The 27817-nt window shown below is 39.6% G+C and overlaps 1 protein-coding gene across 1 annotated transcript in view; it reads left to right on the top strand.

Moving 5' to 3' along the window:
- The window catches only part of LOC108792550 (solute carrier family 12 member 9-like), a 165820-nt gene that overhangs the window by 62117 nt on the left and 75886 nt on the right, over positions 1–27817 (top strand). Inside the window, exon 7 of the mRNA XM_018563348.1 lies at positions 17599–17756. Within this exon, the coding sequence (XP_018418850.1) occupies positions 17599–17756 (158 nt within the window). The remainder of the gene's footprint in view (positions 1–17598; positions 17757–27817) is intronic.

Below are 27817 nucleotides of genomic sequence, written 5' to 3'. Positions count from 1 at the left end.
TGGTTGCCACGGACTACTGCAATTTATATTTCCTGATTGTTTTATTTATATCTTCTTGAGTATAAATCTTTGTGAGTGTGCACACTCAGCACTGGTGTTGGCACCAATCGGCCTATATAGACTGGAACACCGCAGGGAGAGATTGCTGATTAGTCTTCAGCTGGTTCCTTTTAACCTGTGACCTGACCTGCTGTCTATTTTCCTGTGTATGACTCTGTGATTATGCTGTGACCTACTCTTGGACCTTTGCTTACATGTTGTGACCTTGGTCTGCCTGCTTGACTCTACTTACTGCCTTGTTCCTCTGCTGCCTGGCTGTTACTGACCTTGGCCTAAACCTTTGACATCAAATCTGTCTCCTGAATTGGTACCTCGGCTTGAATCCTTGATTGTGATGCTGTTTTTTTTAATTAATACCCCTGCTACTCGGCTGTTACCAACCTCCGCTTATATCCAGTCCACTTTTCTTTTGCCTACTCTGGTACTCCGGCGTTGCTGCGGTTCCTGTCCAGTTGCCTGATCTATGCACCTGCCAGCATTGACAGATCTAGTACTACCTGCAAATCCAGCACTTGTGCCACTCTGTGCCCTTGCATTCCCTGTTGCCACTTCCAGAGGTGTTGGATGTGAGGTGCAAGAAAGGCCTGCTCCATAATTCAATCTCCACCAGGTCTGTGATATGAGGTTTCAGTGACACAAAGAAGGCCTCAAGAGAGGCAGCCACAGCTGTTCCTTTAGATAACTGATAGTGCTCCATGAGTCCTTTATCATGTGATAAAGGTTTATTTTAAAAGAGGTGTTCTAGACAGGTATAAAAGAAGCATACAAGCAGTTCTATATTCATTGCTTACATTTTTAAATGTATTTTTCAAATGCAAGCATGGTGAGTACCTGAATTTGACTGGGTATTTATCTCTTACAATCACTGTACATCAGAGCTCATAATGTAAGAGGGAGAAGTAGCACAAGTAGCTAATGAGTTCCTGAGCTGACAAAATGCAAGCTGATAGGATAATAAAGCAGAGTGACAGAGAGATGAGCTCATTACTGTGCTACATCTTCTTCACTCTCCAGTCATAGATTGGGGTGGGTACTTGACAATTTAGGCTCAGAAGAAGTGGGTTGAATGATGCTGGCCATTATTTAACCTGGAACACTGGAATACATCTTGTTGTGAAAAGGAAGAGCTGCTGGGGACAGCTCTGGGTTGAAGTTGGGTATTGCAGCAAAAAACAATATGCACATATGCTCAAAGTAAAATGTAACTATATAACATCAGTTTGCAAAATATAAATAGTAAAAAAAACATATCAAAATGACCCAAACCACAATGGTTCTTTTTAATACAGAATCATACTGCCAGTATAAAAAAAACAGCATACAGTTCACAATGTAAATGCCTTTTAATGAATGCAGCTGGTAACTGCAGTATGACATACATGTTTTTAAACATCTCATAAGTACAGTACTGCCCAGTTACTTGTCAAAAAACTGTGTAGTTCAAAGTGCTCATATGAAAATACAATTCATAATCAGGTAGTACCTTCAGGGCTCACACCAAGCTGCATTAGTCAACACAGTCTTAATGCAAGGGCACATAGAAAATAATTATTTGTTCTATACATGTATGGTGGTATCTATTGTGTAATAATGCAGCAATCCACGTCACTGTATGTCAAAGCACAGCAGCACGTCACAAGTTGAATGAAGTGTTTTTTGTGATTTTCAATAAAGGGGAAAAAATAAATCAGTGTGATGCGTTGTAACAATGCATCACACTGCCCTTTAAAATGAGCGTGCTTTATACGGATCATATTATGCACAGGCTGGTGTGATCAAAACGACATATTAACATGAACAGTAGACTTTTCCTTTAAATGTTGAAGCAGTAGTTGGTGAGTTAAGTTCAGCTTCTACATAAAAGGTTGAAGTTTGCATATAATGTCAGCTGTCTATTTCTCCAGTTTAACAAACGGTTATAATGAAGGTTACCTCTGCTTCTGCCTTTGTTCATCACAGAATGATTTCAAATTGCTCACTTTGCAGAAGGGGGTTTACATTAACTAAAACCTTGAGGAACATTGCACCCAGAGGGGTTGATGTACTAAGGTCAGGGAGCATGTTCACTTTGCAATGTGAGTTTTTATTTAGCTTTAACTCATTCACTGAGCTGAGTAAACATTTACCAGTGGACACTCTCAACCACAATAGGAAATCAACCCCATTGTCTCATTAGACTATCCTTTTCCATGTAAGATATTTGTATTTCCATACTCATAACTGGGCCCATTATCATCTGTATTACAGACATACATTGTTTTCCTTCAGAGGCATATTTAGGCAATAATAGATGTGAAAACTTATTTTGTTAAGGACGAGTTAATGATCCCCATGTTGTACTAACCCTGCTTATATAATAAACAGAAAATAAGTGTCTTGTTTTGATAAGATGTCAAAGGGTTAAAAGACCTCGCCAGTGGCAGTAGAAGAAGCAGCAGTGCTTACATCTCTTGTACATCATCAGTCTCGGGCTTTCTGGCTGTGCTAGGATTCGCAAATCAGCCCAAGCAGATGGCATTAAGTGCAGCTCAGAGGGGCATTTCCTGGCCCGAGGCTCAGCTAGGTGTGTAGGGGGCACAGAAGCAGCTTATGTGCACCACATCTATATTCTCTATAAATCTTCAGAGATGAAGGGAGGGTATCAGCAGAAGCCATACTTTCAATATGACATTGTTTCATCCTTTGCTTTCTGTTCCTCTGCAATTGTTGGATTTAGGGCTGTTGAAACTTAAAACTGAAATCCAGAGTAAGAGTAGCGTAAACACACCAATAAATGCAGTGGTTTAATTTTTCAAAAAGTAATTTAAATCAACTGTTATGAGTAAAGTAATTTAACATGGTTTCCGCATTTTGTAATGATCCATAGAGCAGCATTTAGACTGGGAGACTGAGGAACTGACAGGAAGCATGTTGACAGGAGGGAAGAGCAGAGGGGAGAGGAAGGTGACCTAGATTGCTTTGTGGCAACTTGTATAAATGTCAAATTGAAAGGACAGAAATACAAATAATTTGGCAGGCAAGATAGCTCTATTAAATATATTTCAACCTGATATTTGCCTGTAGTTCAGCTTTTAACACGAGCAGGATCTGCTGATGGCATTTTCAGATAATAGAAAAGTTTTAGGGGATATTGCAGCTCTGTAGACGAAATGTAATATACATATAGCTGCAATCCTTCTAAAGAATATTTTTGTCAACAGCGCATCAACCTGTTGATACCCTAAAAAAGTAATAGACGGGACATACACTATACAGTTTGTGCTAGCAGAATGATTGTTCAAATTCAAAAGGTATGGGGTTACAGTGTGACAATCATACATTTTGGATTTGTATTTTATTCCCCACATGTATGTTCTATCTTACTGTAATGACGGCAAAAGGTCAATGGATCAACAGCTCCTGCCCTTCTTCCCAAGTAGATTGGCTCATGGCAGTAGCTCTTCCTCTCTTACCGTTAGAGTCCTGGTATGCAAGGGGATTATGGGAAAGTTCTGGGTTTACAAAAATCAGTCTGTAACTGCTTACTGGAAAACATGGATTTAGATAGCACCAATGTATTCTGTAGTACTTTAGAGAGTACACAGAGTTTTTTTTTTTTACATCAAAAGCCCCAGAATACAAAGAATCCTTCACAACAAAGACCCCAAATTAAGACAGTCCTCTACCAGAATCATCTGGGTGAAAATGTAGAGCACAGAGAAAACCCATATAGTCAATAGTCCTACTTAGAATTAGAGCCCCAGCATTAAAAAGCAATTTATCAGCAAAATCAAGAACAAAATCTTCCCTAATATTGTCTCTCTCAAACAATAGCTTGCTTTCATCTATGCAGCTAATATAAAGCATAACAATATATTTCAACTTTTATCAAGTAATGAAATGTTTATATCTGTTTCTGTGATGTATATTAATGGCTTTTTTTATGATGCCTTAGCAGCTCTTTAACTTCCAGTCACGAATCTCAAAGATCTACTGTGATTGTTCGTATATGATAAAATAAGATTTTCAGAAGTCCATCTTTTAGTAATTCATTTTTTAACTTGTTAGTTTATTGCCTGTACATCATATGCATGTACAAGAGTGCTGGAAATATTAATTCAGCGATGTGAGTTTATTCAGTGGGCTTCACGCAGTGCTGGGCCAGAGAGAGTCAATATCAACCAGGAAAAAGCAGCTTCTTCTTAAATTGAATTCACTGGCAATTTAGAATAAGTAATTTTGGCCTCCATATGATTGTGCGTGTGCATTCACCTACTAAACACTCTCCCACCGACTCGGCTATCTCTTTGCTTGTTTTGGTTATTATTCTGTAGATTGAAATCCAACAACGCTGTCAAATGCAGCATCTGCTGGCTGGCTGAGCAGAGAATTAATTAGGGGAAGTTGACTCTTTAGGCAGAGCAGGGTAACGAGGCAGATATTCCAAGATTCGCTCTTTTGGTCAAATATTCATTTTGAGTAAAAGTGGTAAATGCTGATTCTTTTCTGTAGTTTACTGTTTGTATAATAACCCTCCAGCTACCGGAAAGGAATACTAGTCACAGTAACACTGAAAGATATCTGGATACATGTTAAACAAACATAGAGGCTAAAAGCCTAATACTGAAGTGTTATCAATGTATAGAGGGAGACTTACAAAAAGAACTATGTTTTACAAACCTGACTGGGAATTTGTAATACCCAGTCAGGCTATTACATATCTGGTACTGTGACTGGTTCCTTCACAATGTCCTGGGTAAGATATTATTTGGTATTAGCAAGCATCACTGAGTTGCTTCTTTGAATCAAGAGACTCAAGATTAGGTAGTTTGGATATCTCACATGGATACTGCCTGGGAGGTTCTATTAGTAGGACCTCCCTGTCCTAGCAGGACCTTTTAATCATTTTCCAGTATGGGTGTTTCTTTTCTGGGATTGGGGGGCTGTGGAAAGCTTATCAGAGCCTCAGCCAAGTTTTCACACCAAGTTACAGATTCTTTTAGATGGAAAATTGGCTGTAGTGTTTATTTCATTTGTTTTTTACTTGTTTTTACCAGTAGGGGCCGCAGAGGGTACACACTCAGAAATTTGGTCTTGGCTTCACTCTGTATAGGCATCTACTCCAATTCTTTCATGTCAAGGTGTTCTCAGACATACTGAGAAATATAATCCTTTTAGTGCAGGCACACACCCAACGGAGTGTGCCTGCTAATAGAGCCCCTCAGGCAGTATCCAAATGAGATATTCAAACCACCTAAACTTCAGTCTCCTGTTTCAAAGAAACAACTCTGTGATGCTCCCGGAGTACCAAACTTGTTTCTATCCCTGTAGTCTTTCTGTCAAGTTTACAATTTAAGATAAAGGCTGTGAAACAGGGATGTAGACCAAACAGTATACAAATACCATTTTACAATTAAGCCCACACTTTCCTGCCGAAAAAGCAGTTGTGGCTTCAAAAACATGCACTCTGAAATGGTCCACTTTAAAATGACACTAAACTTAGGAGTTAAATCTTAAAAATGCATTCAAGTACCTTAAAAGAGACCTATGGGGTAACCTTTTTATCCCATAGTTCTCTTAAGGGTCATGGGAGGATATATACTAACATCCTCCGGGAGGGCATGTAGCTATATTTTCTGAAAGCAGAGGCCCTGTAGAATAAAAAAATGGCAGTTGCAATTTTTTGCACAGTATTTCCGCCAATGTTTATCAAACCAGTGTTTGTAGGATATAATACACTAAGATGACATTTAATGCAATGAAACAGAATATAATACTCAATTTCTTGGTAAAATAGAAAAAATCGAGTCACGTTGGGTAAATAGATACCAAACATGTCAAGCCTTAAAATTGTGTGGGCCCGTGAAACCGCAGAGAAACTACAATACCCAAAATTTCCCATAGACGATGTTTTAAAAGCTTTTACAGCTCATCAGTTTGGTGTAAACAGTGATTGATGGCCATAGAATTATTGCTCTCACTCCAACGTTCACAGCGATATGTAACATGTGTGGCGCCATTTTCATTTTTGCAGGTAGGCACATTTAGTTTTTTGCATTTGTTACATTTCTTTCTTCTACATTTAACTTTATTGCTATCACATGCTTGCTGATCTCCCTATTTGGCATTCTCCTGGATTTTTCAGGGTAGACATACAGTAGTGCTCAGGTTATGTTAATTTTTAACGGTTAGTGAATTTATATGTTACTAAACTGATCTTCCCTGGCAAAAGGGGATCGTTCCCATTATCCCCTGTTTCATGTTTGTTTAAAGCCTATCTCTAGGGAAAAACTCAGCGTGAACAGCCCAACTGCAAGGCTTAATGGGCTGTTTAGGTTTAGGGTACCCAGGTAAAGCACTTTAACTTACTTGATCTCCGCTCCCACAGGTTCTGGACTGGCATCTGCAGCCTCTTCCCCTCTGCTCCAGTGGTCAGAGGCCCACTGACGTAATTACGTATAATGCGGTGCCCAAAGGAGAAGCATAAGGGAGATGTGGAGAGCGCCAGCTTCTAGGCGAGCGGGGATCAGTTATGTAAAACTGCTTTGCCTTAAGAAGCAGTTAACCCTTGCGGTGCATGGGGCAGCCCCTCTGCGTGGGGATTTTTTTTTCCAGGTATAGGCTTTATGTAAAACTTTTACTAGAATGTAATTTCATCTATCCCTCTAGAGCTCTAAAGCCTCTTGTATTTGTCTGTACCTTCTAAGGGTAAAGCTTTCTTGTTGTTGCTCTGCCTGTTCATTTTCCTAGAAATAGGCAAGTGATGTAAAAAACTGGGATTTGCATTTTGGGCTCTGGATCATTGCACAAAGGCCCCAGTGTAATTACAACCCAATCACTTTAACCTGTTAAAGAGACTATAATTGTTAAATGTTTCATATCTGATTACAGCATCTGCTACAAGAAGTTGCAATATTTCAAAATTACACCTTAAATGACTATTGCTGCATACATGATTAGTCAACCTCATTTATCGATTATAAATGTAAAATGATGTCCGTATTGTTGGTGAAAACAGCACTGAAACCTTGGACAAAGTGCTGAATGGAGGCATTGCAATTTGCCCAAAAGCCTAGCTTTTATCTAGTTGTGTGACTGGTGTTTTGCCTCCTTATTTTAAGCAATATAAAACTTTAGTCATCCATTCAAACGCTGTGATTCAAAGGTATAAATTAGCTATTGATATAGGTCCTGTTTGTGTGCTTTTAGAGTTCTATGCAAAGGTACATCCTTTATTTTTATAGTTACCGATCAGCTTAGCTTCAGAATGTGTGTTAAGGCAGAAAAAGCCCTCTAGTTCAGTGAAGTGAGATCCTTATTAAGTAAAGATCACATAGAATACAGCCATTCCTGTCACATCACTTCAAGGCTGGCCGACTTTCATACAGATAATCACAGGCTGTTTAACAGCTCTCGGTCGATAAAGTGACTTTACCATCAGACAAGTTTCTGCATAAAGAAACAGCAACATCACCTGCGGAGGGAAAGCAAAATATCAGAGGATGCCAGCAGAGGAAAATAAAGATGGAGGAATAGCTACACAATAGAAGGGACTCGTGATAGATCTTAAAGTGACACTAAACTCAGGAGTTAAACCTTAAAAATGCATTAAGTACCTTAACTATAAACAGAAATGTATCTTATTTGTGTATCACTCAGCTGTAGATCCTCAAATCATCTCTGAGTTCATGCTGACACTGTCCTTCCTTCTGGAGGGTGGCTACTTTTGTTCCCCATGGTCCCTGTGTGTGTTGTAAAGTAGAACCCTACAAAGCATTGCTTGTATATAGACCAACCACATAATACAACCCCAAATCAGTTACAGAGAAAAATTCCTCCCCTGTTAAAAATATATTTACAACATATTCTGATTCAGTGAAGTAGCGTTAAGAGAAATTATAATGTCAAGTGGCTGTCATGGGTTACTACACTTTACAATTACACACATACGCACATTACAATTTCTCTTGGCACTGTCCTATTGAATAGCCTATCACTGTTCATTGACACTGCTGCCTCTAAAATTCAGACACATCTGAAAGGATTTCTAAAAGCTAAGATTATTCCACTCCTTCAGCATTTTCTAGTCTGTTAAAGTCTGTTTGTACAAAGGCTTAGTTCCTATGAAACAATAAGAACACATCCTGTTCCACAGTATGCAGATTTCTTTGGCTATCATGTAGCAGTAAATAGGGAGCCGAGACGGATTGTGAATACCAAGACTCTTTAGATGAACAAACCCATTGAAGACTGGGCTGACAACATAAGTTTGGACTGTTTGGCAGTCCAGTCTGTAAATACGTGGACGTTTTATGTGTGTCATGTGCTTACCTCCTGCTTAAAAAAATCTTTCTTTCCTGCCCCTGTGCTTTCTCCATTGTCCACAGCCCAACTGCAGTGACTTGGGAATGTTAAACAGTAGGGATGCACCAATGCCACTTTTTTAAGACCAAGTACAAGTATTTTCCCTGAGGTACTTGCCGATACCAATTACCAATACTTTTTCTTAAATGGACATGTGACATTTTTTCTAAAACAATACCATGATTTTAGGGCAGTTTTTAACCAGCACTCAATAAAGATGTCACCAGAAATGAATACATGTCCCCAGAGCAGAATACATGTCACCAAAGAAGAATACATGCCCCAAAATAATACATGTCTCCAAAACAGAATACATGTCACCACAGCAGAATATATGTCCCCACAGCAGAATACATGCCCCCACAGCAGAATACATGTCACCACAGCAGAATACATGTCCCCACAGCGGAATACATGTCCCCACAGCGGAATACATGTCCCCACAGCAGAATACATGCCCTCACAGCAGAATACATGTCACCACAGCAGAATATATATCCCCACAGCAGAATACATGTCCCCACAGCAGAATACATGCCCCCACAGCAGAATACATCTCACCAGGCTGCATGCCAATCTCACTCGGGTGGCATTTGGTTTGCTGCAGGGCTCTGCGGGCAGTGCCTATGCTGTGGAGAGTGCCGGTGTCCGGAGCTGTACTGTGCTGTGTGGGGCTGTCCATGGCTGTGCCTGTGCCAGGAAGGAGGAGGAGGAGATATACAACTGGACAGGCACTGCCGTGGACAGCTACTTCAGGTCCCCACCAGGCTGCCGAGGTCCCCACAAGCGCAGGAACTCAGACAGCCGATGCGGTTTGCAAATTTAAAGGGCTGGTATCGGCCTCAAGAATCGGGGCATTTTCACAAGTACTTGTAAAAATGCCTAGTATTGGGATATCCCTATTAAACTACATAGTCTGAATTTCTCCATTAGTAAAGCAGGGACACTGGGGACATGGAGGTCCAAGTAACAGGTTAGGACAGAACGCTGTTGAACCTGAGAATTAAAGAAAAAGGGATATTTTTAAGCAGATCACCAGGATTTTCAAAATGTAACCCTCGCAGCAGGGCTACCCCACACTGCAAGGCTACTGCAAGACACTGGGGTTCTTCTTAAAAATGGCCAGAATTAACCCAAACACCTCTAATATGAACCTTCCTAAGTCTTAATAATGTGGACAATCCTGTTTGAATCAGGACTGTCTGGAGATATGCAAACTTTCTAAGAAGTATATTTGTGGTGAACATCATGTAAAAACATTATGCAACAGTACCATTGGTCGTGCTTAGCAAAGGCACACTGCATAACTAAACTCCTCATGTAAAATATAATCCCAAGGGAAATCAGAGCAGCAAATGACTTCAATGAATAAATCATAAAGCTTTCATTTTAAGAATATTTTATATGCTATAAGGTATATAAGAGTAAGTCTATGCTATACAGAAAATACTTTGCCTTTCAAAAAAACAAGAGCAAAGGGAAGAAGCTATGGAACCGTCATTGCTTTTTTGTGACCCACTGATAGGATGATTAGTGTGCTACTCAGTTTCTCGCCTGAGGAAAACGATATTGAAATTAAAAAAAAAAATAATAATTAATAATTTGTCAGATTTTCCTGTTTGCTGGAAGGAAAAAAAAATCCAGATTCAGCAAAATCTGTAAAGCTAAATGAATTGATTTCCTTGTACCTTGATTTTATTGGGAAGTCCTGCCAGCATTAAACATTTAGAATCAAACACGTGCGTTCAGTCACTGTCACTGAGAAGAAAGAAAACAGTTTAGTAGAAAAACTATGAAACAGTGGAAGGAAGATTGAGGAGTGAAATGATAGACATCAACAGGTAATCTCCTTCTCACATGTGTAGGGTTGAGAAAACCTTAAAGCAGAAAATGATGTATTTTTCAGATAAGTGAGAGCGTCTGTATCACTAGTAAAATTGGCCGCTTTGGGGAGATAAGTGCACCTTGTGTCTCCTGGATACAGCAAATAATAACCTCTCCTCAGGCATTTTCCTGATTAACCCCATAACTGCCGCTAATTGCTGACTGCTCAGGCATGCCTGTGCTGCTTATTTCAGCCCATGATGAGCTACTGTTTTCAAAGGACATAATACTTTAGATTTGTTTGTGTATTTCATTGTGTATATCTGTCATCAGCAACTACAGCCTCAATTTTTAGTTTGCATGGTAGATCAATCCAGTAACAATGCATTCACATGATACAAAATGGTGTGCCTAAAATACATACATTTAAGGTTATATGCACTAATTTGACCAGTGTGCTTATAATTGGGAAGGCAATTTTTTGCTTGACTGTTTGTCATATTGTGGTCTGAGTGGTATATTACTATCCATATAGCAGGTTTTTTAAAAAAAAAAACCTCTTTACTTCTAACATGCTGCTGGGTAAATGCACTCAAACATATACATTTCACACTTAGGGGGCACAGCCTACCCGTTTTGTGGTTCGATTTTAACATCCTGGCTTTCATCTTGTGAAGCCACCCACTCCACTTACTAAGTCACTATGGCCTCTAGTATCCTTATTTTCTGAAGGGACATAAATATGGGTGTCTACAAATGCAGGCTAATGTGTTCCTGGTTCTGATCACCTCTCTCTTTAGTTTGCAAGAAGGGAATCTGCACAGCATGGAATAAATAATATCAGGCTGCAGATTTTCTTGAAATACTTTTGAGTCTAGCTCCAATTAATTTTCCTACAATTTGAATTAAAGGTAAATTGAGAGGACATTCTTCTTTTAGTACAGTGCCGATGTATACAGGTTGTATGCTGCCTAAAAATGCTTCTTACAACTTGAAAAAGTATTGACTTCTGTCTCTTAATGTGCACTGTTATCAGTGATGTAAGTCTGACATCAGTAGCATATTGGCAATATTCTGAATCACTTTGCAATAAATGTATCAACTTTCATATGATTTGGGGGACTCCTGTATGATTCTAAATACATTCTAATAACATTCTGAAGTTTCCTCTTACCACTGAAAAACCTTGGGAGAGCAGGTTACTGGATGCCACCTAAAGAACAATGAGATTTACTAGAGGTGCACCGAAATGGAATTTTCTCACTGAAACCAAAAATAAAAAAAATGTCAGGCCGAAACCAAAACCAATTTTTTTTTAAATAACCTTTTTAAATGTTTTTATATTTTAATTTTATTTCTTTTTTAAATATTTTTTTATTTCTTTTTTTATATAATATTTTAGTTTTGAATGAACAGGAATCCTCTATACTGAGTGTTCCCGTTCATTCATGATTGGGGACATGGTAAACATACTATCTCCGCAGGTTGTGAATGAACAGGAAGTGATGCAGAGCACTTCCTGTTCATTCATAAATGGGGACACAGTAAACATACTATGTCCTCAATTATTACAAACAGTCAGCAATCAGCTGTCCTTTGACAGCTGACTCTTGCTCATTAGCTGAGATACATATAAGCAATCTATAGAAAAAGAGTTGCTTGTTATTGACAAGCTAAACTATAATGGCTACATTTAAGGACCAAAGACAATTTTACTCAAATTACAAAAATATATACAGTATCTTTGTTAATAAAATACAAAAATCAACATTTAACACTGTACCTACATCCACTAAAAAAAAAAACTGGCAGTGTTGCCAATTAAAAACACGCAAAACAGCTCCACAAGTGATCCGAACTGGCACACCCACACCATACCATTTGTAGTAAGGCAAACAAATGCCCTCTTTAACATATATATTCCTTCTCTGGAAGACACAGTTTTGTAAACATGTAATTCTATTGTTGATACAATATTGCAACTCGCCCGGATCACCAAGAGAGAGATACAGTAAACTGTATTTAGCACCAAAAATCAGTTCACTACATATGCTGCTTAATGGTAGAATCAGTCCACAGCGACTCAACTGAAAGAGCACTCACTTCCTTGATCGTATGCTTCCATGCGACAAGGTTTTGATTGAACATAGATTTCCAACTAGCGGCACATCCAATTAGATTGTTGTAGCATGTCAAGTATCATTTACTTAGCGTGGTCTTCTACCTTTTTTAATATACAAGAATGCATTACTGGCAGTAGCATGATGTGTGCCTTTCTGTGTGCTCTCCCTGACACACCTTCCACCTAGACTATGGCCCAAGCCGAAATCAAGCTCTGGGTCCACTACAATTCATCTGTGTATTTGGTTTGGGGCAGCACTGAAGTGCTGACCATTCTTCTGCTAAATTGGACAATCATTTTGTTTTTAGTTAGTATGAGGTCAAGCAGTTGCAGTTGCATTGGTGCCCTTTAAGGTCAGGGTGATCCAGACATTTCAGAGGAATGTGTGTGCATTCATGAAATGTTTCCTAAGAGAAAATGATGTTTGTTATTTAATTTAGCAAAAGCTGGCTTAGTTCAGCCAATGTTTATCAAATCTAATCGGGGTAAATGACACTTTTCGTAATGATGTTGCACATGCAGTTTGGCTGTAGTTACTGGCCAGGTTCACAGCCAGCTGGCTCACCCTGTCTTATTTCCCGCCACAACCAATGGTATTATGTCATAAGATTACTAATATTAGCTTGCTCCATGAGAAAAATATTGTAGTATAAAAAATAAATGTCATTTTTGCAGTAGGTGTATTTGGTGATGAATTATGTGATCATGCACCAGGAAGTGGGATAATTCTGAGAGTGAATAATTGTGTGCATGTCAGGTTATTGGAGGACCTGATGCGGGATCTGTATGCGTGGATCATTTTGAGAGGTCCCGGTGTCACATGCACAGCTGTCATTACAGTGGTCTCTGCCATTATTTTCCTGACGCTAACGGAGGGGGCAATGTGATTCTTATTGTGACATGCGTAGGCGGCGGAGGAGATGGTGGAGGGGGCCTTCGCCCCCCCACCAATTTCCAGTGCTGGAAAGTGCACTCATAAATAACATTTATTTCTGCACTTTTGATTAACAAGAAAGGGACTGAAATGTGTTACAATTATAGCTGTCACATCCTAATATCTTAATGCACAGTAATAATTCACCAACATGCAGAAGCCCATGTGTGTCATTCATATTTATATTTCTGTTATAAGTAAAAGGTTCAAATTATTCTTCCTTTAACCTTTTACCTGCCAGAGACAGCCAGATCCAAGTTTAACGGCTAATACTCTGCTTTCATTTGTGTTCTGCTTTCACTCAAGCTCCCATTAAATAAAAGCCTTTCATGTATTAGTGGTAATCATAGAAAATGTGCTTATGTACCTTGTCTTTGGTTTTAAGTGTTTTGCCCTTTCAAGGACTGCCACTGCCATGTGATAATGGAAGTGATAACCCCTAGCACTCTCTGGATAAAAGGCAGGTAGGCAGACATCACACAGTCTAGTCTGGTGGTATTGGCGGGGGGAGGATGTGACCAAAAAAGGCAGATTAGGAATTCAGTACGTCACTGTGTGATATATCTATTGTATATGTAATAAAAAAATGCCTACCCTTCCATATCATTTTTAAACAGGGGGGAGTGGCAACACTTCTTGATAAATAGCTACTGAGCAATTCCTCTGTTTTCTTTGCTTGCCATGTGGATGTGAACCAAAATAATGGCCCATATACACTGAGTGGCCAAATTATTATGACCACCCTATCAGTACTTCCTTGGGCCACGAGATGTTGAAAGGTGATGCAAGGAATCTGACACCACTAATTTGATGCACTGTTGCCCTTCTGTTGTCTTGTATTAGTCTTGCCACTCTCCGTTCTGCCATAACATTGACTAGTCGCTGACGGCCACAATTAGCACGTTCAGACCCAGATTTTTTTGGCTGACAGTCCAGTCTTTAAACACTTTAACAATGAGCCCCTCTTGAACATTTAACGAATTCTGCTGTTTTGCTGATACTCGCTCCATGGCTCCGAGCGCCAACAATCACCCCACGTTCAAAGGCTGTTAAATCGCGTTGTTTACCCATATCTTGAGAAAAAAATCACTTCTACTGTCGTGGTAAACAACCTGCTTCCCTATTTATAATGGTCTGGCCCTCTAGCAACTTCAGCGCGAAATTATCGCTAATTTGCCTACAAACGTCAGGTGGTCATAATAATCTGGCCACTCGGTGTAAACTGCTATCATCACTAATACAAAAAAGACAGATTCATTCTGAAATGCTTGTTGCCACCACTCTGTGGTGTGACTACCATAAGGCGAAGGATCATAGGGGATTGATAACTTCCGAAAACATGGAAATCCTGTTTATGTATATAAATATATATACATATACTAAATTATTTATGTTACATTACAGTAATTCCAAACCCAAACTGGATAACATTTAGTTTGCTAAAGCACAAAGCGTCATAAACAACTGCCAGCATAAAAAAATCAAAATAATATACTTTTATTCACCTTCTTTTTCCCCATTTTTGCATCTCTATACCTCTGATATCCAGCCTCTTTGTAGTCACTGCATGGCAATGTGCATGTGCTCCAGCAACGGCTGCACTTATTTCTTCAGAATGGAGCTACCTGATGGTGACAACTGTGAAACATACCTGGACAATTTGCATAGATAGGGTTGCTTGTGGTCTCCATCAGGGGTGCATGAGACTAGGTGACAGTGATGGAGCACAGCTGGGAAACAACTGTCACTCCATACAAGAAATCACTGTAACAAGGACCTTTGATGCAGGATCAGCTCAGATATTATTGTAATGAAAATACTTTTGAAATCACCTCAACATGTTAAAGCTTATATAAGAGTTTAGTAACTGTATGTAGCTCTACTAGTGCGAGCTCGCAGCCTAGTGAACTATTTAGCAAGTATTCAGCTTTATGTACTTTGTCTGAGCCTGACCCTTAGCTATGAGAGTCAGGGGTCAGAGGTCATCTTTCTGACATCATGCTTACAACTTCCTTACTATGAGGCTAGAGAATTGACAGGAAAACAACTGTCTAACTATAGGGGACCTTTGGCTCCTGGTTCTCAAAGCTAAGAGTGAGGATCAGAAAAAGTTAGTTATTCAAAAGGGTCAAATTATTATTATTATACAGGATTTATATAGCGCCAACAGTTCACGCATCACTTTACAATATAAGGGAGACATTACAGTTATACAATTCAAAACATAATTCATGCAAAGTTAAGCAGACAGCAGTAGAAATCAGATGGAGGTCCTTACCTTTCCCCATTCTTCTTAAAAAAAGTGTTTACTGCTACTTTGTCACTTGGAAAGGAATTGAGGGTAAATCTGTCCATCATGGACACAGACAGCAATAAAGAAAACATAATTACAGACGCTTTTAACCCTTTCCAATTCTAGCCAAAACACCAAAACAAAATGTTTTAGCTGGTTTCACTCTAAGACTGAATTTTTAAAGTCTAGCATAAGTCCAGTCATGACTAGTTCTCTTTAAAGAACTTCTAGTTTGTGTGATTGTTCAACTGGAGTTGGAAAAATATATTACTATTTAGAAGATGGAAATAAAAATGCAGGCATCATTTCACACTCATTATGCTGCATATCTACAAACAAATAATGCCAAATGCCTTTAGGTGTGTTTTTTTCATCCAAGAAATTTGGGGGGTTTTACGTCATTTTCAGGCCTAAAATGTGGAATATAACATGGGTGCAAAAAATGAAAAAAGGGCCTCAGTCATGAAGGGGATAAAAAGCAAAATAAGTTAAAATACGACATTACTCGTGAGTTGCCAATATTATTTAGTGGGCAAAGAGAAACGGTAATGTGCAAAGTTCAGTAACGTGTAGGAACTAATTGGATTTCTTCTAACTATAGCTAAAAAAAGAGATAAATAAATACACATTTTTTTGCCATGACTTGCTATACTTTCTGTTCTTTTTCTTTAGTATGAAAAATTATACCTAAACTAGTAGTACCTAATCAGATTCAACTGGACCTGCCCTGAAATGCTGAAGACATTTCCCTACTTATCTAAGCTGCTTCTTCAGTTCTAATGAGTGTCAGGAACATACTCCAGCATGTATAGCCACATGGGTAACTCCGCCACCTTAATCTAATCACCTTGGTATCATAAATTGTGTCAAGGTTGAGGTAGCAACAAGAGAGTTTGCAATGACCTGCTGGTTTAAAGAGAATATATAGTACTTTCATTGATTTTTAGATGTAGAAACAATCAGAATGATGTGCAGTAAAAAAATTAAGTATGCCCTATGGAAATTGTTGACTTTTGTTTAGCATATTTGAACAGGCAAACATTAGGGGGGTTTTCACAAAGCTGCCGAAGGCAGGTGAGTGAATAACCCAGCCGAAGTGAAGTGAGCCAAACCCTATTCACTTTAGTCTTGTACGGCTGATTTCAGCCGTACATCGGCTAAAATCAGTCGTACATCAGCTGCCTTTGGTCATTCGGCTCGGCTATTCTGCTAGGTACCTACGAGGTACCGAGCAGAATAGAAAATATGTGAAAAGAATGAAAAAAAGTGGCAAAAGAATTTAAAAAATGTAAAAAAATAAGAAAATAAAAAAAAGATATATATTTTAAAGAAAAACCGCATGCGACGGACTCTTGCTGCATAAGGAAGCATCTGGCAGATGCCGGCAAAAGAAAAACAATTGGGCGGAGCTAACGGTGACAGCCAGCTCAGCCCAACTGTTTCCTATTGGCCAGCACCTGCCAGATTCTTCTACCAGGTCCTGGCGAATGAATAACAACTGGGCGGAGCCGGCCGTGACGTCACGACCGGCTCTGCCCAGTTGTCATTGTTTAATGACAGATCAGCGTCCCCAGGTCATTTGAGATCACGGCTGGCTCCGCCCAGCTGTCATTTGCGTGGAGCTCGGTTGGCTTTGGCCGACCTTTCTCAATGCTTCGGCTGTCACTTCAGCTCAGTTGAGCCAAACCATATGCCTTCCGATCGGCTGGGCCACTTGGCTGCCTTCGGCTGCTGTACGGGCTATTGTGAACCGAAGCTAAGAACCGAAGGGCAGGGGCGGCCGAAGAGAGCCGAAGGATCAGCCGAAGCTACGGCTGGATATTTTGGCTCTTTAGTGAATAACACCCTAGATCTTTTTCAAATGGTGCCTACAGATAAAAGTGATATACTTGAATAGGAAAATAAAAAGGTGTTTTCATCTATTAATTTAAAGTATTATGATTCATCTAATGCTACTTTCAACAGAGCATTAATACCAATGTTGATCTCATTTTTTCTAATTCATTGTCCTTCACCTTCCAGGACTTTGTTGCAGAATGATTATAGCTTCTTAAGGGATATTAACATCTGTCCACCTCTTGTCACAATTGGGATCTACTGTTCTACTCTCTCAGCTTCCATGAGCAACCTTATTGGAGCTTCTCGCATCCTCTACGCATTGGCAAAAGACAAGCTGTTTGGTAAGAAAATGTTGTATACTGCGGGTACCTGAAAGAAAATTGCCAAAATTATAGCACTAGATAAAGAGAACTAATTGCAAATTACTAAGAGCTGATAACTTTATACTGAATTACATATTAGCTTAAGAGATCAGGGTATTACAATGGCAAGTTTAACAAAAATACATTATATATTTTTATTTTGTACCTTAAATTAAACAGTATATAGCAAATAACTATAGGTAGATCATTTACAATTTACTTTGTTGAAACGTCTTTAGTTAGCCCTTATCTGGTGTAATGTATTATGGTATCATACATTTACTTCTGACTATGCACACCCCTAGTTTATTACACCACCAATATTTATGCTTAGGGAGAGGCATTACTTACCAAATACTATTGATGCACCGATACCGATATCGGTGCTGATACCAAGTATTTGGCCGAGTACTTGTACTCGCCAAATGCTCCAATACTTACCTCCGATACCGGAACTTCCGGTCAGAGGCAGATCTCCATCTGACCGGCAGTGCCGAGGGAGCATGAAGCCGGCTTCCTTTCCAATCAGGAAGCCGTAAGGCAGGTCATGATATGCCACCTGGCTTCCTGATTGACTAGGAAGCCAGTTTCACTTGTTGGTAGACAGCCTGGCCTAACCAATCAGCAAGCTAGGCGGCATGTCATGACTCGTGTCCAGGCTTCCTGATTGGTCAGGAAGCCAGACACCCTTGGCAAATGAAGCCGGTGTTCTTTCGATAAAACATAATCGGGCACAGGTATCAGTACTGGGCATCGGCGAGTACCGGAAAAAAACTATCAGTACTCGATACTGAAAAAACGGTATTGCTGCATTCCTACCAAATACTGTATATCACTATGTCCATTCTTTAAAGTGAACCTGTGGGGACAGAAATATTACAGCTGAAGCTGCAGGTCCTGCTACAGTGTTTGCTCCTTCTGCTGCTATCTTTGCCAAGGTGCACACTTCATGATCCATACTCCATGATCCATAATAAGACACCAGAGTTACTGTGCCATTGCGGAGTTCCTGTGCCTCTATACTTGGCTGTGCCTTCTAGTTTTCAACTCCTGTTTCCTACCTTCTTTCTTCTTTCTTCCTATGCCTGATTTCCCTGAGCATTCTAAATTTTACCTCAGACCTGTTGGACTTCCTTGATCTGATCATTTTCTGGTCCTGGTTATGCTAGTACTTCACCTTCCACTATGATGAGTTACCTCACTAGCTAATTGAAATATAAAGGCAGGAAGGGGTGGGCAAGCATCAGCATTACAAAATGATAAAATCTGGGTAAACCCTGGCATGCCTTTTGGGTTGCTACAGAGGCAACGCGGCCAAAGCAGCTTATCTATTCTGATTTAGAAGTGCATGTAAGGCTGCAAGACACATCAGAAACAAGCAAAGCATATTATAACTGTTTATGCTTTTGTTTCCTAATAACTCAATCCAATTAATGTAATCACATTTGCAAGCCTATATGCTGTTCACTTCTGATCGGTCATTCACTCGGCTGCCCTCGGCAGCTTTGTGAATAGACCCCATAGTTTACAAACCTGTTAGCCCTTGTGAGTAAGGGGTTCCCTTTTGCTAAGTCCAATTCTCACTATACAAGAAAATGCCCCTCTCCCTTCTCTCTCTAGTGTCTTTTTTTTTTCTTTAAATGAGCATTGATAATAACACAGCAAAGAATATCAGCTTCTTCAGCCCTCTTGTTCTGATTAGAGTAATCTTGCCAAGATTACCTCCAAGAGGTCATGGTGTGTTTTTATCCATGCACCAAGTGAATAAAACCAAATGAATATGCAAATTCAGAGCTCTTTTCAAGGCTTGTTACTGTGTCTCACTGGGTAAATACATATGTACATATATACTCAAAGGAATATATGCATGTTTATGTTGAATTAATTTTTTCCCAGAGAGGTGCAATATGTCTTCATTAGGCTATTATATATGTTTCCAAGGGCTTTCACTGAACATTATGTTATGTTGAATCATTATATAATGTACAAAAAACAATTGTTTGTTGAAAGGAAATTGATTCTGAGGTAACAATAGCACTCAAGTACAGCACATTATTTTATCTGCAAATACCTAGATACTTTTCTACTAACTGTTGAGGCTCCTTGCATTTGTGACCCAGGCAACACATGGGACCTTACATTCAGTTAAAACTGAACGTAAGCCCCTCTCCCTTAGTGTGTCTTGTAACAAGGACACTCCACTGAAGACCGGAGGTGCAAGTACAATGCAGTTTATTTGCTTTCAAAACGATAGATAACACGAAATCCAACATAAATAGCTTGCTGTAGCATAACAGATAGGGGCTCACCAATCCTCGAGTTGTCACGTACACTCAAGGTGTCCCAGTCTTTTAACAAGTCTCTCTCGCAGCACTGCTGCTCCGGCCTCAATCTTTAGGGCCACTGTCTGGTTCCTCCAGACAACGGCAATAACATGCCAATCCTCTCAATATGGTTCACAAACCCGCAGCTCCCTGCTGCACTGGCCTCCACACTGACTCCGGGGTGGAGCTCTCCTGACTCACAGGTGGGGCCCTGAACACATCCCAGCACACACTTCATGAGGGATGTAAACAGGTGCACAATCAGGTGCTGGTCACCACCAAAGCATGGACCCAGGAATGGAGATTTCTTCCCACCCAGAGCTCTAAGAAATCTCCTGGCTCCAGGATCCCAACCTTGATCCAGAAAACCCAGAAAGAACTGAAAAGGCAGTTCTCTCCTGGTACCAGTAATGTCTTCCTGGAGCCACTCAGCCCCTCTGGCTGAGAACCCTGGGTGACTTTGAGGCCACCTAACACCGTGGTATTGCCTCACAATGCCACAGTCTGTCCCCTGCTCTCAAATGCCAGACGTTAAGGACACTTGCATTTGACAGTTGCATAACATAGGGGCTGGATTTAGCAAGGGCGTATCTTTACGTGGACAGAAGAAGAAGTCCCCATGAACAACTTATTTTTATCTTGATATTGGAAACATAAAGCTGCTTTTAAAACGGTGGCATTGTGCTATATCTTACTATATCTTGCTAACAGCGTACTTTGTTTAAAGGTAAATGATAATAATGGTTGAGAAATCTGAACCGATATGATGTTCTCCTATCTGGGCCTTCTTAAAGGGCCTAAACCCACGCATAGAAAGCATTACATTGTTACAAAATCTCCATCTACTTTTCTATATTGTAGTCCCTTGTGGTAAGGATGTATAATACTCATGCAGTTGGTTCCATAACCATACCCTAGCATCCTGGTAAACGCAGGAATCCTCTAATCCTCAATAAGAACTAACCAGTTCTTATTGTACTTCCCGAAGGCCCTCCCACCATTCCTAGTGAAATGGAGATGTACTTTCCTGTTACATGTGGATGTTAGTGGTGTTTGGACTGCTCTTCTCTTTTGCAATGCAATGCAATGCAATGCAAAAGACAAAGCAGTTATGACACACAGTATGCTGTAAACCTGTTAAATTATTTGATTGCCTGCTGTCTGACTTCATAATCCTAAGAAACCATGTTAGGCACACTTAATTCTTATTTTCCAGTGCACTAGACCTTCTGGATATCACATTATTACTTATGCCCTTTTAGAGTCTATTAGCTCCCAAATCATTTGCACCAACTCTCTGATCACATTTTATGGTCTCTTTCCTTATTTTTAAAATGTATCAGGTGCTGATTTTGCCTTTTCATACACCTCTTACGTTTTGTAAAGCACTTCAAAGGCCATTTAAGTTATTTGGTTGGGCAGCACAAGTCACATGACAAACACTGATGAGGCAGAAGACAATTTATATAATAGATATAGGTATTCCTAATGTTATGGTCACAAAGTGTTTATGATGATGACAACACAGAAGGGGAGTGCTATAGCCATTGGTGTGATTTATTTTATATGTATGTTATTTTGAAACCTCCTTCTCTTTCCTGACATTTTCTAATTAAAGTTTTCTCCTTATCTGTCCCTCTATTTGAATTAATTCCTCCCATCCTCTCCAAGCGTTGCTCACTCATCCTGTTGGATGTCCTTGTCAAGTCCTCTCCATCCTTGGCAGAAACTCTTAGCTATCACTTAAGCGATAGGAATATCAATGCTTTCTTTGGCTGCCTTTTGAAAGGAAGACCTGCTCGGTGTTGGTCGTCTACTGTCCGTCTCTCTGACGGCCTGTAACAGAAATCCTGTCATGAGTGTCTGCGATAGCGAAATAGAAAATGGGGATGGGGGTGCGCTAGAGATAAGGCTTCTATTCTTTTTACAGTATTCTGATGCAACGGTGAGAATATATCACGCTTTCTCTGTGCACGGCTTCTGTGAAATTTCCTTCTGTCGGTTTTTGTGACTTCGAAAAAATGTTTATCACAGTTTTTCACTTGTTCTTTGTTTTGGACCTGAGCTTAGAATAATGACACTTCTAACTCTGAACTGCAAACTGATGAAAAATGAAGGGGTTTGTTTATAACCGTTTCAGGAATCCAGGTCCAACTCTCCGACAAGAACGATGCCTTAGATGACTGGCTTATGTTCAAGATTTAATGCTTAAATTATCTGATTTTTTTTATAATAAAGCAATCCTTTAGACAGGAAGCTGTCAAAGTACAACATCAACAACATGCAGCTGCACTAGTTCTGTTTGAACAGCTAGAAACAAATCCGTAATGCAAACAGCACTCCAGGATCTTGTATATTTTGTTTAAAAAAAAACAAAAAACGATGCTTATCTTAGCGACACAACTGGGAGGCTGTTTTACATGATGAGGATGCTACATATTAATGTACGTTCCAGTAAAATAAGTGCTTAAAATACATATGTATTAAGTAACAAGCCATTCAGAGTCCTGTGAGAGCAGCATCAGACAGAAGATAGACGTGCCGATTGCAAATTCCTGCAACCGGGGATGGAGGATTCCTGTTTGATCGGGTCATTAACTCCGCTGATTTTGTTTCTTTATTTCTGGGGAAATATGACTTGAAAAGTATAATACAATGGTTTTGCACATTATACTGTCATTTAGGTTAAAAAGTACGGATATAAAAACCAGACGAGCAGAACATTGAATCAGGTCTATGAATGGTTGCAGAAGGAGGCCTTAGGTAATTTATAGGGAAAGATAATAAACTCCCCTTTTTCCTTTGTTAATAGTGTAGATGTCCTGATTCTTCCATAGTGTGATATCAAATGTTTAAGTCCACAGACATACAGTGGTACCTCGGTTCACGAACTTAATTCGTTCCACGATTCTGGTCGCGAATCGAATCAAACTGTGATCAAACCGTGATGTCGACTAGAGGAAGCCACGACCATGTTTCAGAGCAGGGAAGAAGGCTGCGGTCTTTTTCAACCTCAAATACTATGTAACTATGTAACTATGAATTGTTCGCGAACAGAAGCGTTTGTGAACCAAGGTACCACTGTATTGACATGTTAAGCTAGCCAAAGACATAAGATGACAGTTGTTTGCTAAGTTAGTGATATATACTTGCAGTGATTGTCAGATAGGTGTCCCTGCCAAGTCTTTTACTTCTGATTCCTGTGCTCTTTCATTTAGCATATGGGAAGTTAAAGAGCTGTTCCTTTTACTCTGGGGCAAAGGGCTGCATAATGAGCACATTTTCCAGTTGTCACATTTGAGTTCTTCTTCTCATTCATTTCTTAATAGGGTCTTATACCTTAACTGTAGAGTTAACAAGTCTCCAAATAATTACTACAAAATAAAAGTCCCAGTGGATACATTATTGTCATTGTAACTACATAACATACATATGTTGATACTTTACCTTGAAGATTGCAAGACCTCAAGGCAGGACTTATAAGACTAAAACAAGATATGGCACACATGAGCCTCAAGGTGAACTTCACCCAAATCCACATTTATTATTTCATCTGAAAATGTTATATGAAAAAAATGAATTTTTCATTTGGATGGAGACAATAAAAAAAAATTTCTGAGCTCTAAGTGTCTTGAATCAGTTACACAGAGGAAAGTAACAGGAGAGAAGAGATAGACAGTAGTCACCAGGTAGTAGTCAACTTGACCATTTTGCATATATTGGTGAGAACAATAGTGACCCATGACTCAGAAACCTGGATAAGAATCGCTTCAGATGAGGAGCCCCTAAGAAGATTGGAAAGGAACATACAGTGACCTTAGAGATATGTACAGTAAACCAGTATTTGAAATACATAGGATTACATTGAGGTGGCTGGATAAATTGGAGAAGATGCCAGAAAATAGGACTGTAAGAAGTCGGGATACCAGAGAGGGGTACAGAGTAAATAAGGTGACTTTTTTAATATTGGTAAGACACATTAGGAGCTTTAGCACCAAATAAATAAGTAAGTAACTAAGTCATCTTGCTTGACATGACCAGTCAGATAGCTCTTTAGTCATTAACCACATATAGCCACAAGAGTAAGGAAGTTTATATTAGATTAACTATGTCCAGCTGGGAACATTTCCATTTACAGTACTTTATGTTTTAAAAACACAACAGGAAATTAGAGTAAATCTCTCTAAAGTGAGGGGAATTTCCATCTTAGACAGATGTCACAAGAAGTTGATTTACCATCAACTTCTGTTCTGGTGACAACTAGATGGAGCTAAGGAGCATATCAAAAATGATTTATAAGTATTTATTTCCTATGCTACTCAGCTCCATCTAGTGGTCATAATGTATTACATTACATTCGACCTGAACAGAAAATATACAAAGAATGTTGATTTTTGCCTTTATTCACACAGAATGAACATTCAAAGATTTGCAGATCATGAATGGCTCTGCAAATAAACCCCAGAGGGCTGATATAGAGTCATACATGTTGGCCAAAGAGACTTGTAACAAAGGGGTTGATTTACTAAAGACACATAGGCTGTTCACTTTGCAGGGGAAGTTTCCCCTTAGCTTAGTACATACAGTGAAATTTGACTTTGCTAAGAATACCGTCATGTGCAAGGAAATTGAAAAAAATCTGTATTTTTGCTTGCACGTGGTTGGTTAATGGAAGTAAGCAGAGCTTCCCCTTAAACTAAACTTAGGGGAAACTTCCTCTGCACAGTGCAAAGCCCCTTGCAAAGTGACCAGCTTAGTTGCCTTTAGTATATCAACCTCAAAGTTTCGAATACGGACACGGATCACAATAATTTTTCCTTGTATCAGTGCTTAAGAGCATCTATGGTTAAAAAATTTACATTCATATATTGATTTCCACACTGAATTTCCATTAGTTCTAGACTTCTCCTATTAATCAGAACCTTGAAGGTTATATATTTACTTTATGAAGAATCCCATAGGATTTACTTCCTATGATGCAGTGGCACATATTCATTATGCCCTGTGCATATGCACTACTGTGTCACCCATTTCACAGAGCCTGCTGGTTGAACTACAGAGGTGCTGAAGAGGAGCAGTTTCAGGGGACAAACCATCACTCCTTGCAGGCAGCAAGATACGGTAGGATATGTACTCCTTAGAAAGTAAACCATGTGCAGGGAATACAGGAAGCTGTTGAAAGAGATGTCCAACAGACAGGCAGCATTACAAAACCTAATGAGATTTTTGAAGTAAATTTATATCGGATCATCAAACCTAACTATCATTTGTATTGCTATTATAATGCTGATGTTCTAGAAGTAAAACAAATGCTGTAACTTTAGATCTCCTTTAACAAACTTGGACTTGCAAAGAGAGATATTGCACATTGTATTGTATTGTGCTGTACTGTGTTTTGTATGGAAAAGCATGATTAAGGGTTCACAGATCTCTCCTAGCACTGGACAGCTTGTAACCATGTGGCCACCTGACAACTTCTGTTTGCTGAAGAAAGAGGAGCATGCCATGTGTTAACGAGCATGAATGTAAAAACAATTAGGAAAAAAGATCTACTAAAGGAGAACTATGAGGTGAGTGATTTCCACTCATCCTCATAGTTAGAGCTGACCTGTGACAAAGAAGCTGTCCCAGATCGGCTCTATAGATCGGGAAGTGAGCAGAAACATGCACCGATCCGCTCACTTCCCGTTCATCTCTCTGCAGAGGCAGGTGACTGTCAGTCACAGCTCCCCGCAGGGACTCCCCCCTCCCCTCTCCGATTCTCCAGCACTGAGTGGAGGAACAAACAGGGGAGGGGGCGGGCACAGCTGGCTCTGCCCTTTAGATAGGCAGAGCCCGCTGTCACTCACACAGCTGGGTAGATCTCAACAGTATTGTCGGGATCCGTCCCAGCTGGGTCACTGGAGTATATGTCCTCCCGTGACCCTAAAGAGAACTACGGGGAAAACACTTACCCCATAGTTCTCTTTTAAGTCACGTACCAACCCCTCACATGATATCAAACTACGCAGAGAATGGTTCTCTACAGTAACACTGACCATTTTTTATTTTTGTATAATTTTTTAGGGAGGAGAAAGGATGTAATTTAATTGTGATCATGTCTGACTACTGTACCTATCTTATTCTTTCAATAAAAAGTATATTTAGAAACAATTTAAATTTAAACTCTCAAAAACCCTTATATTAAAAGCGCCTTTAGTTGAGTGAAAAGTGCCTGATAACCATAATCATAAGAAATTGCAGTAATGATGCTACCATATTGATTGCAGTTAGGAGAGCAGAAGGTGCTGTCAGTTACAGCCAGCTTATCTCCAAAATCTTCTACATCCTACGCTGATGCAGAACACATCCTGTCTGCTTGATCATACAATATTTGCAAGCCTGTGTTACACTAACTGGTATCAGTTAAAGGAAAACTGGCAGGCTCAGTTAATGATTTTGCAGAAAGTTGCTATTTGCATATACAGTAAATACAAGTGCGAATATCTCAGCTGGGACACGATGAGACAAGCTATGCACTGTTGTAAGGACATTTACATGCAAATTATACCTATAGAGGTACTTGAAAACAAACTTTATTGTATCTTCATAGAATTCCTTCATTATAGAAGGAATTTTTGCAACTTATGTTGCCATAGCTACTCAAACAGGCACCTCTAGACTGGGCAAAATAGATACGGGTACACAGAGATTTAGACGTGATTTCCCACAAATCTAGTATCTCATTCCTTCATGAATCTGTATATATATATATATATATATATATACACACAGTATATATATCAAACCCCTTGTGTCTACCAGCGGTAACAGCACAATTGTCAAGACACTTTTTACATTTGCAGAATCCAGACCAATGCTCAAATACTCAAATTTGATAAAGTGGGCGTTTTATCTGCACATTCCAAACATCTACCATTGTATCAATACAACACCAAAAAAAAAAGAAAATGAAGAAGCTTTTAAAGCTCCCTTCCCTGTCCCCTCTGGTGTATCAGCTTATGAAATATTGGCCACTTTATGCACTTAATGCGCGACAGCATCTCTCAGTCTCAGCCATTTAACCATTTACACAACAACACACTGCTTCTACCGGTAGCAGATAGCGTCTGGGACGGCAAATGAATACAGTGCAATGCAGGCAGCTTTCTTCTATGCATTATCCAATCACAGATTTATCACCACAAAGCCTTGTAAATTACCCATCAAAAATACGGTGCATCATTACAATTAGGAAGATTGCTATTTTGCTCTATTCCATGGCTGAGTATAACTAGTCATTTCTGCCTTTAATAGCCCTACGGTCCTATTATGCTGGGGCTCCCGTTACTCAGCCTAGACATTAACAGCTCTGTACGTGCTAATCGCAGCTGATGTTGTAATGTATTAGGTTACATACACTGTTTGCTGTATGTCATGCTGCCTTTATTGCTATGTCTGTACAACTGGCCTTTATTTTAAAGATATGGATTATCTAAGAGAATGTTCAGTGAAGACCTCCTCTGCCTATATCTGGCCTGTTGTTTTTAGACCACTCACTTACGAACTGGCTAAGGTGGATGATGTAATTGTTCAGGAAACACCTCGATGCCTGTATGTAGCTTTCAAACAGTTGTTTAAAGAATAACTTCACTTTTCAGACCATGTTTCATGTTACACTCATATTCAGGGTGTAAAATGAAATATGGTCACATCCCCAAGTCCCCCATCCCCCCC

This window comes from Nanorana parkeri, unplaced genomic scaffold (genome assembly GCF_000935625.1).
Source record: "Nanorana parkeri isolate BGI_ZX_2015 unplaced genomic scaffold, ASM93562v1 scaffold657, whole genome shotgun sequence".
In the NCBI taxonomy this organism is placed as follows: domain Eukaryota; kingdom Metazoa; phylum Chordata; class Amphibia; order Anura; family Dicroglossidae; genus Nanorana; species Nanorana parkeri.
This window is presented reverse-complemented; position numbering and strand designations above follow the sequence as displayed.